We start from the raw sequence: 20646 nt of genomic DNA, 5'->3' as shown, positions 1-20646 counted from the left end.
TATTGCTGGGCACTTTATTTCCATTTCTGACCAACCCATGTGCCTTGGTATGTGTATCTTTGCGCTCATTCCTGTAGATCGAATGACCTAGTATAATTACTTGATCAGGATGTAAGGTTCTTGATACACAGTGATGTCCAAATCCTTATTTCACTAGTTTGAGTCAGGAATAAATTTGGGTAAAAGTTGAAAAATGCAGAAGAACTTGGAATACTTCTATTAACATGTTTAGTAAGAATCAGGTCTAGAGAAGTAATGACATTGGCAGTAATGGGTAATTTTATGGATCAGTTTGTTGAAATCACATCAACATAGAGGAATTTAAGACTAGTTTCTTAAAAAGATAGTCTGCATAAATTTGGGTCTTTGCTGTCTTGCTGAGATAAGCCTTAAGAATATATGCTTATCCTAACTGCTAGAATTCATCCATTTGCACTGGTCAGGAAAGTATTAAAATCAGAGAGAACACTGGCAGTAAGGTTACTTCAACCCTAAAAGATTTTGACTTTTACTCTACAACTTTAAAGTTGTAAAATATTTGGAAATATTTTTAGATAAAATTTTATTGCTTTTGAAGACAGTATATGTACATCTGTAAAGACCTTTCAAGACCTTTTAACTTTTGATGTAAAAATAAATGGATAAGTTGCTCCCACCCACCACTAGATCAAAGTTCCCTAAGGGTAGGTGGAAGCTTCTGTGCTCTTTCACCAGTGCCAGGCATAAAACAAGTGCTGATAATGTAGGGACTGATCATCATGCTGGTTGGAAACTCCTTTCATTTGAGATCAACTACAAAACTTGTAGCAGTAACCAAATCACTAGAAACCATTAATGCTTTGAAATAAATTGAACGAGTGTTAACTAGTCCTGTGTGATTGCGCACAAAATTCTTAACCTCACCAGCTAGAGTTCCTATACTGCAACATGAAAAAATTGGACAATGTCAAAATTTCTCTTCTACAAAATTTAACAGTGCTGCTACTACTACTACAAAAAAAAAAGACGAATAAGACTTTTATAGGATTTTAAAGTTGGTCTTGAGTAAACAATGTTTTGGGTATGTAATTGGGAAGGGGGCACATTTAGCTTGGTTACCCTTTCAAGCATTTTTATATTTTATAAATGTTAATAATGCTGCAATAATTAAAAAGATGGGAGTGCAGAAAGTATTTGCAACATATTACAGCAAAGGACTTCTAGAATAAGTGGAGTTTTTAAAAACCATTAAAGTAATTTACACAATCATTAAAAGGTGAACTAGCCAACAAGCAAGGGGACCACAGTAGTAAGGTTAGGGTGAATATTTGAATACTGTATAAGCCCATGGTTGAGGAAGCAGTGCATTCAATACAAAAATTCTGAACTGAAAGGTAGTTTCCCCTAGGTATTTACACCCTTGAAGAACACATAAGTCAGAAGCTTGTATTAGAAAGCCAATTACGTGCCAGTCCGTTAGAAAACAAAACAAAACAATTTATTTCCATTTTTATTCGATGTTTCCAAATATAAAAAGTCAAGATTCTTACACCAATTATCTCAAATGAGACCATGCAGAGCAATTCAAAGTGTGTACAACAATCATTTCCCCCCTTCAGTGTTGCTGTTTTATACAACAGTGTGATCAATAGAAAACTGAATGGCATGTGATTGGTTGGAAAGTGTCACCTGCTTAACAAAACACGCAGGACAGTTTTTACCTCATGTCTGCAAGTCTTTACAATAACCAGTGCTTTTCTGTTTATTTGGGAGGCACATGGGGCTGAAAAATTTAGCTACACAATTTTATCTACCACACAAAGCACAAATGACAGTCCCAACACTGCAAACTTTGGAGAGTTGAGATAGTAGACATTATCTGTAGTAGATTTAGCTGTTTAGCTCGAAGATGTTGGCTTTTTCTCAAGAGAAATAAATTTCCTTAGGGTGTTTCCCTAATTTTGCCTGACTGGGTTCCAGAAGAACCCTCCATGAATTTAAAGTGTGAAAACCAAAGTATTCTGTTCCGTTATACAAACAGAAGATCTGGGAAATTTGCTAAAGACAATTGTTCACTAAATGGCACTGAAGAAAATCCTGACCCCAGTGTACTACTTATTCCAAATGTTCCTGACCAAAGAAAATGATACAACAATATTTATATGCTAACTTTTTTTAAAAAGATGGTTGATATCAACACTGTACATATTTTACATGTCAAATACATAGTTCAAGAGTTTACAAAATAAGATCATGCATTATTACCTCTAAGAATATCATATACAAGAGAAATCCCCTCAAGTAACTTGTGATAGCATTTCAAGTGGAAGAAGTCTTATATACAAAAACAATCCAGTTTCTCTGCTGTGTTAAGTGTATAAAGAAATTTAAGAGATTACTGGAAAAAAGTCTAGCCCATTGAAGACCGATAGAAGGTGTCAACTGTGGAATTTTAAATGTTTCCTTTTTAGAAAACACCCAGAATACATAACCTCTGTACAAAGAAAAATATAAAATTCTGGATGATCGTGTTTGATCACACTACATAATTTAGAATGAAATTATGTCATTGGTTATTTTCTACTGTACTCATTCCCTTACAGCATTAATTTGTGAACTAAAGTTTATGTTTCATTCAGCTGCCTTTATGGCACAAGATCTCGTTTTTAAAGCACATCAACTTTCCTTAAGTGTAACAGCACTCTATTTTTTAGCAGCAATTGTATTTTTTAAAGGTTAACAATTTGTGGAAGAAAATGCTCTATTTTCTAATTTATGCTCACCAGTTACAATATTTACAAAAGGCTTAAATTAAGTCTACATATAGAATGATCTTTTATACTCCCCCAGATGATGTCTTAAAGGCTTTTCTTCCCATTTCATTTCCGACTACTTGGAGGGACTGCAGGAGTTTCAGAAAAGGTACCTGTGTTTCAGATGGAATTCTTGATTTTGAGTTGAGTATAAGGCAAGTATAAGACAAAACAATTCTTAATTCAGGGTATGTTACAGTGCCCCAGTTTAGTTATAAATAGTACCTACTGACAATCTATAAAAGATGAGACATTCTAAGGTGCCCTAACAATATAAGTCTGTAACAGCAGAACAAAAAAGCCGTTTTACTCAACTAAGACGCAGTCATTGCTGCCTGAGCATTTAAGGTTAGACTCCAATCCTGTGGTCATTAGCAGACATGGAAGTTTAAACAAAGAGGTGTCACTATATTGACAAAATGTTTTAAAAGCAATTTATCTTGAAAGAAATATGGTTCCTAAGGTATGTGTAGAGAGGTGGATAAAGGGAGCTGGCCACAGAGCATACTAAAATTCCATGAATCTAGTTTTCATGATAAGATGTATTTATTCCCTGCATTTTGATAACAATACACCTCCCTGAAAACCAACAACTTTAGTTACGCTTCATGTAAACTACTCTTGAGTTAAGGGGGGAAATAGCTCTATCAGGTAGCTTATATAATACCAGTTATGAAAATTAAGACAAATGAGTAGATGGATTTCTAAAATGAGCAAAGTAAATCCTTTGTCAAAATTGTTATTGCACAACACAGAAATAGCTCAATGTGGAATTTTATCAATTAAGATTGTGATCCTACGAAACAAATTTTGGAATGGATGTACAATTTTCTTCAATACCAAGAAATACTTTAACCAGTTCTCACCACAGAAGGATTTGTTGAGTACATTAATGCTGTGGAATGAGAAAAACAATTTAGGGGGAAAATATACCCACAAGTAAGAAAACTTGACAAAAAAATCAGACTGAGTCAAATGGACAAAAAACTTAAGGGCTGTGAAAAAAAATTGACAACCAAAAATAACACAGAGGTGGCGGGTGGGGGCCACAGTTAAGGCATCTTAAAAAAACTCCTCATGGCTTTGGCTTATGAAAATATTTTACACTTAAAAAAAAAAAGGAAAGCATCTGAAAAACATGCAAATTGTTTGAAAACCCTGTATGGCAAATTCAGACAGTTTGCAAGCGTCATTCAGATGTATGTTTGCCAAGGAAAACAGAGAAGCCTTTCTCTCCATGAGATAGCATTTGGTGGCAGAGGTCCTCCTGATTCTCTATCTTATACTAGATGGCAACCCGGAGGTCTGTGCAGTGGTTACAAACAAGGCATTATTATCTGGAAGGGAAGGGACTGTAGAATTTCCATTGGTTGGGGAACAACCCAGCTTCAGTTTTTCCAGATACTCTGCATGTACAGGTTTATGACACTGGAGAACTTTGATTGCATCTTCTACTTTGAACCACTCTCTCTTCCTTCCTAGAAAATATATGACATTAGTAACTATATAATATAGTCAATTTTTAAAAGTAAGCTGTAACTCCATTAACAGTGCCCCTCATAATAACTTCGTATTCCCAGTACTTAATTACCTTTCCCCTGTTCACTGGAAGGAAAGAAATAATATTTTAAATAAGTAAGTTGAAAATGTAATTGTGCAAGAACACTGTTAGGTGTTGTGCCACAATTACATCTAACAAGGGGAGCATCAGGAGGAAGTAACATTTCAATGAAAATTGACAAGACACATTCTTGCCTTTGCCTTAAGGCATTACTGGATAGAGAGGCTGTGCCTGGGTTTGGGATAATGGTTAACAGTTAAAGCAAGATCTGATCAAAGTAAAAGACAAGATTTTGAAGAGTTTGCTTCAATATCACTACCTCAATATATCAGGGGCAGTCAGTGAGTGTAAACTTGGTGTAGAGGGAAGAGCAAATGCGTAGTTTAGGGGTAGGTAGGGGAAAAGATAGACAGCATGCCTTAAGGTGTTCTAAGGTAGAAGTTGTATAGGATCCTTCAATTTGATTGTTTAAAAAAAAAAGCACATCGACTGAAATACACTTAAGTTTCTAATAATGAAATACCTGTAATTCTCTGAATCAACCAAAGTAGTAGTAGTCCAAGCGACTTAAATACCAGTCTTTTCAGCAGTAATATTAGGTAACCTCATAGCTCTAAGTATAGGACATGTAAATAATACATTGGGGAAGAATTTTTAAGATTACTTTATGTCGAGATATACTGATCTTTCCATCTCCAAAAGAAAGGTAAACCAAAATAATTTAAGATGCAAATTGTGATGGGGTTATATTGTATTTTGAATTCGAATTTAGATAGCTAAAAGATAGACGACTTACCTATATTAACAGAATCTTCCCAATCTTCTAATATTTCAGTGACTGTAAGAACATAAACATATGTTCTGTGCTTTCGGTCTTGGTTCTGCTTGAATATAAAAAGAAAAGCATTTTAATCTACAGGAGCTAGCCCTGTACACACATTCAAAGGAAAAAAATTGGTGTGGCTTACTGCTAAATTAGCACAGTGTTAGGTACCAGCAAAGCAGCAAGCTTATGTAAAACAAAACATTTAAAAGTTAAAAAAAAAACAGACTGGAAGGAATTGGGGCTTCACCACCACCAATGGTGATACTAGCCCTCAATACTGAGCTTTCAGTAATTTGATCTCTGTCCATTCAGCAAGTTATTTTATAAGGAAAATCTTAGGATTTGAAGAGAATCTTTATTAAGGAAGAACTGCATTCCTAGCCATTCTTATCTTCGATCCCATCCCCGAGGGCTAATCAGACAGCCATTCAACAATATGGAACATTCCCTTCTGGACATCTGTAGAGCAAATAGCCCCAGTTCCTTTAAAAAATTCATTCCTTTAGGAAGTTTATCAAGATGCACACAAAGTACAGCCCTCCTAATGTAGACTGGGGCTGTGTAATAGATGACCCAGGGGTGAATGATTTTTTAAAAACACCGGTTCAACTGGTCTGAGATGAGACCTAAGTATTGGTTTTTAAAAGGCTCCTCTGCTGAACACAATGTACTACCAGGGTTAAGAATACTTGGGTCAGTCCAATTCTGGAATATTACTTTTAATTTTTTTGAGCTACAAACCAAATTTTTGCCCATATTAAAATTGTAATCGAGTCTTGTCTGTAAGTTCAAAATGAAGTTGGATTTAAGATGAGGTGAAAGGACTTGTGTTTATTAGATTTAGCAAACGTGTTTGCTGTAGTAGTCTAAGACTTCAGATAACTATCCTAATTTTTTCTACCATAAATAACCTGAGTTAATCCACTCAAACAGGATTATTATGTCTTTGAGAAGGAATAATAATAAATTATAGGGATCTCATCTCCCATTTTGAAGAACCAGTTAATCTTATTGCTATTCTTGAAAAATCAATACATTTATTATGCTATTTTCACAAATTCATTGAATTTACCAAGTGAGTGGGCATGGCATTTCTAATTTCCCCTAATATTTTGTAAAGGGAAAGGTACGCCTTTCCTGTTCAAATTCTATGGCATTTAGGTTGCATTTATAAAATAGTTAATATTATCACCTTCCCTATGTTATATAAGCTTTACAGTATGAGAAGTTTTCTTCAAAAACCTTGTCAGGGACAAATATTGTATGATTTCACTTATACAAAGTAACTACGATATGCAAATTCATATTCAGAAACTAGGATACCAGTTACCAGGGGCCAGGGTAGGACAGAGATAAGAGAGTTCATGCTTAATTGGCACAGAGTTTCTGTTTGGGGTGATGGAAGAGTTTTGGTGATGGATGGGGATGGTAGCGTAAGACTGTGAATGCAATTAACACCACTGAATATGTGAAAGTGGTTAATATGGGAAATTTTAGGTTGTGTATGTTACCAGAATAAAAATCTTAAAAAACTATACAACAGCACAACACAGAAAGTGAACCCTAATGTAAAGTATGGACTACAGTTAATAGCATTGTTATTAATAACTATTATTTCATCACCTGTACAAAACTATCATACTAATGCAAGGTGTTAATTAGGCACAGTATGTATGTGTGTGTGTTTGTGTGCATGTGGGGGCTGTTATATGGGAACTCTATTTTCTGCAAACCAACAATTTCACTAAAAATACATACATAAATAATAATGAAAGAAACAACTTTGTCAGCATATTGATAAAACATACTTTTGTACTATAGTTACTCTATCACAGAAAACCCTCAATGTTTTCCGTTTAACCAGAAGATGGTGCTATTTAACTGAGTAACCAGGCTCTGGAAAAGGTTGTAAAGTACCTTAAGGACTTTACTCCCAATTACTCTATTCCAATGGTACTCATCCATTCTACCAAATGCTGTATTTCAGGATTTTTTTCTGAATTCCTTGCAAAAAGGCTTAAAAATAGTATTTACGTGGTTCTACTAGAAGAACTAAACTAACCTTTAAACAACATCTTGAAAAGAAGAAAAAGAAACCTTTAAAAATCATGTTTCCAGTGCACCATGCATCTAGGTCTGAATCTTGGGAAAAAAACATTTGCGAATAGCTGGGTCTTATGGCCTGACTTCCATTTCTCCTAACTTCCACAGACTATCTATTACTTCCAATTCACTCTCATGAATTCCATTGTGCCCTCAGTAATAGTTCTATTTGTTAGCCTCTATTCCATGAATCTGAGTTTTGTATCCTCACACAGTCCTTTTAAGGATAAAGTCATTACATAAATCATGTTAAGTCCTGAAGGGAATGTACATATTTCCAGACATCATCCACCAAAGACCTAAGCTCTTAGTGATACTAAAGGTATTGTACACCTCCTAAAAAGCCTCCGGAGCTTTTACTTACCTCCCTCCTAATCCTTACAACTGAATTGTCTACTGATAGTTTTAGAAGAATGTCTGGTGCAGGATTACTTTTGTAACTCACCTCAAATATGCCCAGGAGTCTGCCTAATTTTCCTTTGACTCCAGCCTATTAAAAAAGCAATGAAATGTAAAATAAATTTTTAGCTCTTCATAATAACCAAAGTTTATATAAAAATTATATCCTGGTTAATTAGGTAATTGAATCTAAATGCAATAGCCTTCCCACACCAAGGCCACTATCTTCCTGCTTCTGTGAAGTTTTTTTGCTTTGTCCAGCTTCACAACCTGTGGTTTGCTAGAAACATGGCATAATTAGTTTCACATGCAGCTTCCTGTTCCCTTTGATCAGATTTATTGTCATTTAGTTTTACAAGGGCAAAAAGGACTATCAAAATTAGACACTACCAATTTGGGACAAACTTCCTGAATGAAACAGACCTTTCTGTATGAAAACAGTCTCTTTCCTCTTCTTAAAGGCCTTTCTCTTTCCTTCTTTTCCTGTGGCTCAGGAGGTGCAATTCTTTTTTGTATATGCTATCCTTCTATTGCAAAGTCTTCATTACTCACACGTAGTACTGTATTAGACTGGAACTACAGTATGTTTCCTGTACAAATCCATTACTGCAAACTAATAAAATGGTGCATGCTTTTCCTCACTGTTTGGAACAGGTTCTTCCTTCAGGAAGCTCTTCCTCCTTCAAGACCCATATCTATGAAACCTTTCTTATTGCACATCAAAGCCAATGAGAGAATTTAAGCATTCCATTTCCATTTACACCATAACCACTATTCGTTTAATGTTCTGTTTTGCCTATGAGTAAAAGCAGGTTCTAGCATTACTTATCAATTATAAGGATACAGGCCACATGTGGATTTGTGTGTGTGTGTGTGTGTGTTACATTTTATGGAACTTTAAGAAGCAATTTGTTTCTCACTCATCTGAGTAAGAATCAATTATAGTACATGATCACTGTGTCTGTGCATTCTTGCTCAGGGTAGTACTAACTTTGCTCTGGGGCAAAGCCATTATGTTCTACAATTCTGGGGAACTTCCACATTAGTTCTGGCCCATTTATCAAGCAGAAAAAATATACATGTTTAGGAAAATGGCAGCTATAATCACATGCTTAAAAAATGTTGCCCAAGACAACACAAAAGGACTGGTATGACCTGTCCATCTTTTTTGCCTTCTCCTCAGTGGTGGGTAGCAAAATACCTTATTTGTAAACTTCAAACAGAAGACTCTCCTGTAAAATCCTCCAAGCAGTTTGTGAGAAGGGAGAACAAACTGCTATCCCCCTCACCTCTTCATAAACCTCCCTTACGGCAGCACCACCGGGTTCCTCCTCCGGCTCCATCCCTCCACCTGGGACAATCCACTGGTCTGGATACCGACTGCTGCTCACCAACAGCACCTGCAAGACCAAGCGGTACATATTCCTGGGCTAACTGTATGCTTCCAGCCTGAACTGAGAAGTGCTCTGGGCTATAAACAACTTTCTCATAAATTCAATCCCATAATTCTCAAGGTTGTAAATCTATTGTACATTAATCTTTCCCCCCCCTTTCATTAAAATTAGGGGCACACGTTATACCACAAAAATGCGATTGCTGGCCTTTGTAAACAATGTTTTTCTGAAATTAGAATTTGACAATACCAAAATCACATCATTAAATCATTCTGTACATGGTAAAGTCATACCAAATTAATTTTTCTTGGTTAGTAACAAAAGATAAAAGCAGAGACTGGGTTTATTGGCTCCAGACTTGTAGGCGCTAAAGTTTGTGGTCACGTAAGTTACTCTTCTTGCTACAGAATCCTTCATTAACGATTCTTCTAAATTTAAGGATGTATGACCATAAATAAGCATGTCACCCTCCCCTATGAAATGGTAAGAATACTTCAAAGATAACAGATGCTGTGAGAAAGGAGGGAAATGCATGTAAGGCCAATGCTTGGCACACAGGGTGCTATGAAAAAAGGACTGTCATATTCCAAATCTATATAAATGAACAAAAGTCACTCCAAACAAGAGCTAGAATTTGTGATCTAGAACAAGGGTTGGCGAACTACAGCCCCCCTGTTTTGTAGAGCCTGTAAGCTAAGAACAGCTTTCACTCATGAAATCCAAATTTCAGTATCCATAAACAAAATTTTTAAAAATACAGACATGCTCATTCCTTTCCCAATTTGTCTTCTGTGCTACAATGACAGAGTTGAGTAGGCTGCAACAGAGACATTATGGCCCCAAACGCAAACATTATGGCCCCTGGTCTAGAACATTAAGCCTGAAGTGTGCAAATGCTTTTAAAGGTAAAACTATGTGTTCAACAAACAGCCTAAAAGTTAACTAATTCTAACAGTACCTGAAGTAGGTATTATACATCCATCTTACAAATGAAAATTTGTGGGCTAAGTTGGGTTGGAATTTACCAAGTTAAAAAAAAAAAAAAAGGCTAGGATAAATAACTAAATGATGTTTATGCAGGTATCTCAACCACTTGAAAAATCACACGATTACCTTCAAGTAGCTTTAAACAATTTTTGCCAGAGAATGCATCATGGTTAGAGCAAAGTCTTAATCCTCAGAATGGGTACTGGTTTTCTTTGACATGTATTCAAGTAGATTCCCCTACTTGAGTCAGCTGCCAAGACTCAACTAGAAAGTTCCAGGCTGACACAAATTCAGCAGCTCCTACCTTTCCCCAAATTTCCCTAAAACTTTGAGTTGGAAGGTAAAGGAATACTGACCCAGGCATGAAATTCCCTCAATCTGCGAGAAAAACAGCACTCCTTTGCCTACAGACAAACCAAAATCACCTCAGAGCAGTAATCAATCAATGTTCAGGGGTCTGAGCATTGTTTTTTTCATTTTTTTATCTCAACAGTACTCTATTGCTTCCACCAACATCATTCCACAGAAAGCACTATAAAGCACAACAGGTGACAAAGCCTTAGCTAAATACTGATGGCTGACTTTGAGGATATCACCAAGTTGAAATACAGCAACTTTGGTAAAATTAAAGTCCTAGATTTAAGCTTTCTTAAGCTGATCAAAAAGGGCTTAAATATCAAAACTTAAAACTACAGAGTTAGCAAATCTAGCAAGTATTTAGAGTAAGACTTTAACTGAAAATACTTGAAACTATACAGAAGATCAGAATGAAGGTATGTTCCATTCCTTGATGTACACAATGGTGGGCTAATTAGCTACCTTTCATTGACCTAGTTTCCTGGTCTATAAAAAAGAAGGTGGGGAACACATGCTTCCCACATGGGAGGTACCAGGTTTGGTTCCCAGTGCCTCCTAAAAACAAAAAAGCAAGCAACAATCAAATGAAAAAAATCACCTCAGGTTGAGGGGTCTAGGAACACAGTGTGTACATATGATGGAAATTGAGCTGGTATCAAAGCAAACTAAGACTGCTAAAGATTTAAGCCTCCTGTTTACTACACAAAGAAAATAGCAGAAAATATTCAAGCTCATCCAGACAAAATTAGAGTACAATTTGCCAGGGATGGGACTCCTTAATGCATAAAGGGTTTAGGGTTTGTTTGTGGAGAAGAGAAAATTTTAGTAACAGAAGGTAGTGAGTGTACCACATTATGAATATGATTTAAACCCACTGAATGAAACGCTTTGGAATGATCGAGATGGGAAAATTTATGTTATATATGTTTCCACAAGGAAGGGAGGAAGGGAGGGAGGAAATAAGACAGGTGCAACTAAAGAGACAATGAAAATTAAAAGCAACACATGATCATGAGTGGGCTTTAGCAAGGGAGTAGTAGAAAAGGCTCAATGGGATATTACTGGGACACACGAAAAGACTGGAATATAGACTGTAAGCTTTTATATCCATGTTAGGTTTCTTGAACTTGATACCTGCACATAAGGTGGTTACATAAGTGAATACCCTTGCTTTTAGGACGTGTCCATGGCAGTTTAATTCAAGGTACATGACGCACACAACCTACACTCAAGTGTTCGGAAAGTGGATTTATAGAATGATACAGCCCATGTTGCGGTTGGTGGATCTGGGTATCTAGGGGTTAGGATAAGGATATGTTAGAGTCTCTATATAGGGTTTGTATTATTTTTGTAATTGTCCTGTAAGTTTGAAAATATGTCAAAATAAAATTAACAGATAAAAACAAACAAAACAACAAGAAAACAACTTAGGGAAGCCAAGGTGACTCAGTGCTTGAACACCTGCTTCCCTTCCCACATACAAGTCTCAGGTTTAATCCCTGGCCCTGGTACCACCAGAAAAAAAAAAAAAGGTAACAATCCTCCTAAGGAATGTTGTGTTAATGGGTATTAAATGTAAACACCAGGAGCAGATGTGGCTCAAGTGGTTGAGTACCTGCTTCTGACGTGGGAGGTCCCAGGTTTGGTTCCCAGTGCCTCCTTAAAAACAAATAAATAAATAATGTAAACACCTTAAAGTCCTGGCACAAGTACCCAGCCACTACTAGTTCTTCTGCTCTTCCAACAATTGAGCTGAATCAGCTTACCCAAAATTAGGCTTGTCCCCAAATTATGCCAGTTGTACTTGTTTTACAATTAATGAGATTTAATGGATGAAATGAGGGCAGAAAGGAGTGTTTCAAAAAAACAAAGTGAGGGGAACAGATGTAGCTCAAGTGGTTGAGTGCCTGCTTCCATGTACAAGGTCCTAGGTTCAATCACCTGTACCTTCTAAAAAAAAAGGAAAGGTTTGCAAAGATTCATTAAAGGTTATTTAAAAAGCTATTCATTAAAGGGTTATTTAAAAATTGCTATTAAATTCAGTGTGGATGAAACTACTGAAAAAGACTGGAAAGGGAAATAAAGAAAATCCAGGAGGATTCTGCAAGTGTCTCTAAGTTCAAATTCTTCTTTAAATACAAAGTGAAAATCAGAGTTTGTCTTTGTATGTTATTAAAAAATGTGGCATATTAAAGGATCTGGGGTATTCAAAGGATTTGGCCCTACATCAAGACTGGCAAATGAATATAAGTTTAAAAAAAAATAATTTTATTGACATAAAGTTCACAAACCTTATAATTCACACATTTTAAAGTGTACAATTCAATGTTTTTCTTAGTATTTTTTGCTTATTGTCTGCTTGTTATTTTTGCTCATTGTCTGTCTGTTTTTCCTTAGGAGGCACCAGGAACTGAACCTGGGACCTCCCATGTAGGAGGTGGACATTCAACTGCTTGAGCCGCATATGCTCCCTGAATATAAGGTTTTAGTTAAAATAAAAATGCTTAAGGTACAAAGCATTATATCTTGTGTCAAGGGAAAATGGGTAAACTGTAACTATTGGTCCTCATAGCAGAGATGGAGGCCTTTTTCTGGTTACTAGGTGTAGATATGGATAATCTGTTTTGTAGTGCCTAGTTGAAATTCTTACTACATAATTCTATGCTCTCTAAGCAACTCCCTTGATTATCTAGATAATGAGACAGGTCAGGTCCAGATGGCTAGCTACTAGAAAAGTATATCCTTATTTAGTAACTAGGGGACAATTTTAAAACCTTCAATCTTCAAAATGTTTGAGTCCTGAAAAAATGAATTTTTTCATTAAAAATTTTTATTGAAGTATATCATTCATACATGAACATACATAAACAATAAGTGCATAGTAAAAATTGTGAACTTACAAAACAAACATGCATAATATCTTACAGGGCTCCCATATATCATCCCACCACAAATACCTTGCATTGTTGTGAAATATTCGTAACAAATTAAGAAAGAACATCATCAAAATATTGCTACTAACTATAGCCTATATCTTACATTTGGTGCATTAAAAAAATTAAATTTAAAATGCCAGATGTCTACTCATTGATTACTGCTTCCAACTGTCTAAAATATTCTTTAAGAGCTAAATTACATAAGGTTAATAATGTTGGAGGAGGTTGCTGTTGTGGGAGGAGTGGGGTGTGGGGGGGAAGGGGACCTCATATTTTTTGAATGTAACATTAAAAATAAAGATTAAAAAAAGTAATGTTGAAAAACCCATTAATATAGATAGTCTGTATCTGCTTTTTTGAAGTTTTGGATTTAAATCCAAATCTTTATCTCAGGACAACATTAACACATGAGTAAACATTTCTTTCTAAATTCAGGTATATGGCTCAGTATCTCCCTTTCATAATTACTTTTTAGAAAGCTTAAAGACAATAGGTCAATGTAGATTTGGGGCAAGTGAAACAGCCTAATCCAAGAATTTATCATGCAAGAGTCCCTTGACATTCCAAACAGAGTAACTGCTCAAACCATTAACTCTAATGGTATCTTTACAAAGAATGATCAATTTAAAAATGAATAATGAATATCTGTGGTATAGAAATGATTGGCATCTAACTACTAGCTTATAAAAGATTTGATAATATCCATCGTTTGGTGATGATACAGATTTGAAAACCATGTTTCATGAAGTACTTTGCCTACTCATCTCAAGTTGCTTACTCAGGAGTTAGAATAAGCTTAAAGCCACTGGGTGTGGGGTTTGGGGGAATACGGGAAGTAGGTGATTAAGAAAGAGCTGCAAAGGTAGAAGAAATGAATCCAAATAGCATGAATAGAGATAAAGTCAATTAAAATGGATTTCCCTACCTAGTTAGAGCAACAGCAAGGAAATCCAGTGGTTAACTATGGTCTATGTCAAGGGCATGAAAAAGCAGCAGCACACAAACCATCCCAGAACTAGAATAATACAAAGAATGAAAAGATGGTATCATTTTGGAGGATGTTTATATTTTAGTTAGGCAGACAATGGAGAACAAAATGACTAATTTTAGGCAGGGGTTTGAAGGTTAAGATAGACCCAGAGCATGAATCTCTCAGCTATTTTACAAGCATCTACTACATATATCCAATGTCTGTTCTATTTTCAGAGGCTTGTTATATACATATATGAAAGCCTATTTTATATCAGCATTTTTAGAGTAGTCAGTTATGTTATAGCTATATGACCATTTCTCTTTCCAGAGATTCACCAAGTCAAAAAGCCTAGGACAAAATGAATTAAGACTGTTTTCTGTTGAAGGTGCTTGTTAGTTAACTGAAAACCAAAAACATTAATCTAGATTTTTCTGGACTACAGCTTCATTATACCTTTTCTACTAAAGTCTGTAGGCAAAATGAACAGTTAATACCTTGTAAACATGCAAAAATCTAAAATTCAAGCCTCAGCATAATTTACTGTGTAAGTTATTTCTGGTTTTTGTTTTGTTAAAGCCATTTACTGAATCCCAGTAACAGCAAAAATAATGCTCTTCTTAAAGTTAAATCTATTTTAGGTAATGAACAGGTAGCCGCTCCTAAACCCCTCCTACAAAAACTTTAAGAATCTAAACACACAGAAACATATTGCAAAGCATTATTTTTCAACATCTTCCCAAAGGCATACTACAGCCACCTATATATTTTTAGAACATTCCCAGATCTATTAGATCTATAATATAGCTAGCATTATTAATACTTTAAAAATGTTATTACTTAAAATAGATTCTGTGTATTCATCAGGAAGGCAATCTGTTGCATTAGTGACAAGATGACAGATGATAGTAGACATTCAACTTTTCAGGTAAGCCAAGATTAAAACCAAAGGATTTTAAAAAGGAAGCTAATCATCATACCAGGTTGCAGAAACAGACTTGAATTACCTTCAACCCCTAAAGTTACATTTATTACAGTGGTGAAAAGTGAAAACACTTCCTACCTGATTCAATCTGACCTACCTTCACATAAGCACTCCTCCTCTTGGACTATTAGACCTTAAGCAATCCCCTCCCCTTTCCCTCTGTTGGATGATTATCAGAATATGAGAACACTACTCACCTGTTGAAAAGTGATTTCTCACACATGTTTTTTCCTAGATACCTACCTAAAACCAAGGGGCCCCAGACTGCCATTTGTTTGGCTTTCTCCCTCACAGTTGCTATTGGTTATGGCCTGCCTATGGGAGTAACTAGCCACTACTGATTTCCACTTCTGTCGCAGAAAAATCAAAGCTATCCCTCAAGTGATCCCTGAATCTAAGAATGAACAGTTTTATCTAGTGAATCTTAGCTATTTAGAAATTTTGTGTGTTCCTTCTTCCCCACATTATCATGAATCAGTATTATCAAGAACAGTTAAAACCACTAGTCAACCCACCTCTACTATATTTGTTTCATAGGAACTTAGCCAAAATTAGGCCAGCAGCATATTAAGAACACCCACTAAGCACAGTTTAAAAGATCAAAGGTTATAACAATAGTTATTACATACACTAGTCAGCTACCTACTGCTATTATTAAGCAAATAAGTAGAATTGTTTGGACTACAGAAATACAGTGCTATTAGGAGGATCAGAAATAACCCATATTTTGCTAAAATTTTATTTATATGGGAGTAGTAGAAAGAAGTATGGCAAGAATGTTGAGTCAGGATGATTTTATTTCTTTTCCCCATGATTTTATGACTTTTCCCCCAGTATGTTAGTATCTTTAAGTGATGGAGTATGCTTTTTCACAATGAAAGAAAGCCTTGAAGATATACCAAGTCCCTTTAAAAAAAATTCTACAGAAGTGCCTTCCCTTGAAAAAAGTAGCTGATTTAGCCCTTAATTTTCTACTAGGTTAAAGTATCTGGGAGAGCTGCAGGTGCAGATGAAGAGGCCGGGGACATTTCCCCATGCTGAAGAATGAAAGAAGACCCCTATGTCACTTAAAATCCACTTAAAATGTATCAAAGACCTAAACATGAAAGCCAGAACCATAAAGTCCTAGAAGATAATGTAGGGAAACATCTATAAGACCTTGTAGTAGGGTAGGGGGGTCTCAAAAAAACAACAACCCAAAAACAAAAAACCAGAGCAAGAAGTCCAGAGCATAGTTGTCAGTTTTTAAGACCGATTTATCAAGACCTCTTTGCTTGCAGCAGTGCCTGATACCACCCTGGATTAGTCCTTTACCTCTTTCTCCATAGATTATCCCGTTTTGCTAAGATCACTCCCAAGCTTTAACACATCCCAAATCCAAAAGTTCCTTGTTCAAAACTAAGAGTTCCTTTCCTCCCTATCAAACTCCTCAGCCTCACATTTAAGGTGCGCTAGGTTTCTCAATTATTTGTTCTATGCTATTCCGAGCTGCAGCCCAACTAGAGACAACTTAGCACCAAAATCCCAAGCAACTCCTAAATCTTGCTCTGTTTGGAATGCTTAGTGCCCCCTTTCCCTCTCAGTGAAGCCGTACTCCAAAGGACTCACACTGGATCTTAACCTTACATTTTCTCCTCTTTGTATCAGTCATTTGTCTAACCTCTCACTACAGAATATGTTTCTTAGTAGCAGACAGCTTTTGTCCTTGCACCCCTGTTTAAACTATCATACACTCAAATGTGTTCAGCAAAATCTGTTTTTGGCTACTTATTTGCAAAGGTATCATCATCTTTTCAAAGAACAAGCACAATAGCCTAGCTATTCTATGGGACAATTATTTATAGGCTTGTCTGGAAGTCTAACTGTCAAAACAGAGATGGATTCTCACAGTAATAACTAGTTGAAGAGGCAATGTGATCAAATGAATGTTTGATTTAGAAACAAAGGACCTGGGCTCAAAAAGACCCAGGTAAGAAGTATCTTGTTAGGACAAGTTACTTCTGCCACCCAATTTGTTTCTATATAAAGTAAATGGTAATACTTATTAATTATCTCACAGGGCAGGAAAAGATAAAATTGGAAAATATAAAAAATTATGCCCCAAAGAGTATATACACTGCTAGAATAATCTTTTCTAGAAGGTTAAAGGTTACTGTGAACTCCAGTAGAGGGAGAGCAAGATCTGACCATTGCGTAGCTTTTTGAGGTCAAAGAGCAATTACTCTTTTATTTCACTTTACACTATCAACATTTCATCCTAAAAATAAAATATACAACTGAATTTCCCAACCAGATCAAGGTGTTTTTAACCCAGTAGGGAGAAACATTTCTCACCTATTAGCTGAAGAGTGTTGGGCTCAGGCTGGTTTTGAAGCCTATGCTTGGCAGACTTGCAACACAATTTTAAAAGAGTAGAAACAAATTTATATCAAAACGCTAAGATGTCAAAGAAAGTTTAATAGGATTTATTCTTTAGTTATCCCATAAACAGGGAGACGGTCTATTTACCCATACCCTGAACTATACATAAACACAAATACAGATTCTTCAGAGCGAAACCAGGGGTTAAAATCAGCTGTGCATTTTAGAGAATTCCAGGGCCTTCCCCCAGAGTATATTTTGTAACAAGCTGATTCACTTAGTTTCTGGCCTGTAGGTTATCCTATTTGCACATTTTTTATACAACGGATTTCTCCAAATTTGCCAAATCTTGCTCTTTCATTCCATCTAAAAGCAGTAGTACGTTGACCATACTGGGAGCAAGGAATCTAGTATTTATTACAGTACATATAATTTCCAAGCACAAAAAGAATGCACTTATCTGCTAAAGTAATCTCTGAAGCTTGAAGACTTTGCTTTACCATCTGCACAATATAGATCATTTGAATTTCCTCCCACCTCCCATATGTTTCCTTCCTTTTTACAAAGCTTGAATTCCAAGTTCAAGTTATGGCAATACTTCAAACTCACTATTTTCAGAAAGACTTTCAAGCCCAGCCTCATAAAACCTCACTCATTCAACAAATAGTGAACACCAAATTGCCATGGGCCCCGTCCCTGTGCCAAGAATGCAGTGTCAGAAGTCGGGATTTGGCTAAATCCTTACTTTACTCTTACTTATTCATTGTGGCTCCTCACCTATAAAATATAAGTAACCAGTGTCATGCAGATTAAATGTAACCAACAAAAAGGTCTTCCCACAGTGGCTAGTTCCAAGGACTAAACTTTTTTCTTCCAAGGACCCCTTTGCCAGTCACGTGAAAACAATGGACCCCTTACTAAGTCCACACTATATTGTGTATTATTTAATAAATATATCCACACACGCACCAACACGACCCCACAAGAATGTTTTTTTTTTTTAAATTTCAATTCAAGCTCATGGGCCTTTGTTAAGAACCTCTGGCCTACTGCATTGTAAGTACCCAAGGATGTAACAACACAATGGTAAGCAAGTCAGGCAAAATCTTGACCTGTGTCACTCCTGGCTATTATGTTCCTTTTTATTAAAAATTTGCTTTGCCTGAACGTGCTCCTTCCCTCAACGCCCCTTCTAATCTTCATTTCTGGAGGGCACTTAAAGCTTGTTGACTTTGTTATTTGCAATTGTTAAAAACTTTTTCCCCTTCTAGTTTCTACCTCCCTGAAGCAGAGACATCTCAAATCAAAATCTCTGGAAACTCCTTCAGAATTTAGGTTCCACTGAAAGGCTAAAACTGAGCATCAGATCAGCACTAGGGGGGTTGCTTTCTTCTAAAAAAAAATAAAGACAAAAACAAGGGTTTCAAGAGTACAGTTTAAAGCACGAGATTTTTGTCAACATAGCAAGAGCAACTAAGCCACTGAATGAGTGTACACTATGTCATACCCATCTCTTAACCACAGGCACCAGTAGTAGGGAAGACAAAAATTCCCCTTTCTAGCGTGAACCTGACATTTTATTGGATAGGTATGGAAACAACCTAGAACGTTAATTTTTTTCCTTGTCTAATCATTTTAGGAGTGGCCATGCTAAATGATTTTGATCGGCTACGGACTGACCCTTATCGCCCTCAACAAATTTACAATAGTGAGCCTTTTATATTAAATAAAGGTTAACAAAGAAGGGGGAAACTGCTCTCCAGGGAAACCTCAAGGGCCTCACTATCAACCCAACCCAGCTGGGTAAATTATAGAAGCTGCACTGCTTGCTCTCCGAACGAGAAAAACTGCTCCTCTCCCCCGTTGTCAAGCCAAACAGCAAAGTAAAGGAGCCTTGATAAATATGTCGTGAGCTAGAGATTACCGTCTGAAAATGGCAACTTTGCCCATCTCCAGCCTCTTGGTGTTATTTCCCATTTTTAACTAGCCATCTTCCTACAATCGGAAAACTTTAGAAGAGGGAGCCGTCTTCTTAACAGGGATAACTGTGCCCAGTGAACTGCCAAAACCAGACCGAATGAGTGTGTATCGTAAAGCACGGGGACTGTTTGGCTATCCCTTAGGCACGCCGAGAGTTTAATCCGCGACCGTAAGTCGCTGAAACATGGAAGGAAAGAGCAAGAGGCAGCGGGGCTCGGGCGACCACGTTCTCGCCATTTCCACCTCCTCGCTCCGCACTCGAGGTTCACCCGGCTTTCCGCTCGACTCGCAAGTAAGATGGTGACTCCCGCTGGGCGCGAGCGCACGCTCCCCGGGGCCCGACGGAGGACGTGGGGCTGGGCGAGCCCCTTTGTCTCCCTTCAGTCGACCCGGGGAAGGGGGGGCGCGAACCCCTCCCGCCCGCCCTGCCAGCGCGGGCGCCCGCCGCCTCACCTCGTCCTCCCGCTCGCTGCGGAAGCATAGGCACGCCGCCCGCTTCTTGAAGCCCTCGCGGTCGTAGGTCCGCGTCTGGTTGGGCTTGAACTTCATCATAGAGGCGGGCTCTGGCCGCAGCCGCCCCGCCGGGGAGTAGGGGCGAGGGCGAGTCGGGACGCAGGGGCGCCGGAGGCGAGGCGGCGGCGGCGGCGGCGCGGGGAGGGCGGCGAGGCCGGGCAGTCCGGGAGGCGGCGGCCGCCCCGACGCGGTGCAGGACGCGAGCGCGGGTCACTGGAGCCCGGGGGCCGGGGTGGGAGCGCCGCCTCTGCCTGGGCTGCCGCCTCTCTCCATGGAGCCCGCCGCCCGCTCGCAGCTACTCTACCTCGGCCGCCGCCTGGGAAGAGCCAGGCGCGAAGCTCGCGCCAGGCGGGGACAGTTGCGGGAACTCGCCCCGACTGACAGCAACGCCGCACCGGCTGCGCACCGCCCCTTCAGCCCGGTTTAAGTGGAGCCCGCGCTCGCCCCGCCCCCTGCGCGCGCGGCGCTGCGCGCACCACCGC

General features: G+C 37.8%; 1 protein-coding gene across 4 annotated transcripts; it reads right to left on the bottom strand.

Annotated features, from left to right (window-relative positions):
• Nucleotides 1–1455: 1455 nt before the first annotated feature.
• NUDT4 (nudix hydrolase 4) lies at nucleotides 1456–20641 on the bottom strand. Of its 4 annotated transcripts, none has more exons than XM_004446746.5 (5): nucleotides 20105–20641; nucleotides 8971–9081; nucleotides 7728–7772; nucleotides 5150–5234; nucleotides 1456–4270 (listed from the first exon to the last, which is right to left on the bottom strand). In XM_004446746.5, the coding sequence occupies exons 1-5, from the start codon at nucleotides 20201–20203 to the stop codon at nucleotides 4068–4070; spliced, it is 543 nt and encodes a 180-aa protein (XP_004446803.1). In that variant the 5' UTR covers nucleotides 20204–20641; the 3' UTR covers nucleotides 1456–4067. The 4 variants fall into 4 exon arrangements, with proteins under 4 accessions (XP_004446803.1, XP_004446802.1, XP_058164518.1 ...); XM_004446745.4 differs by having other exon boundaries at nucleotides 5150–5237; nucleotides 20105–20634; XM_058308535.2 differs by having other exon boundaries at nucleotides 20469–20573.
• Between the last annotated feature and the right edge of the window lie 5 nt (nucleotides 20642–20646).

The sequence above is a fragment of the Dasypus novemcinctus genome, chromosome 12, assembly GCF_030445035.2.
Source record: "Dasypus novemcinctus isolate mDasNov1 chromosome 12, mDasNov1.1.hap2, whole genome shotgun sequence".
In the NCBI taxonomy this organism is placed as follows: Eukaryota; Metazoa; Chordata; class Mammalia; order Cingulata; family Dasypodidae; genus Dasypus; species Dasypus novemcinctus.
This window is presented reverse-complemented; position numbering and strand designations above follow the sequence as displayed.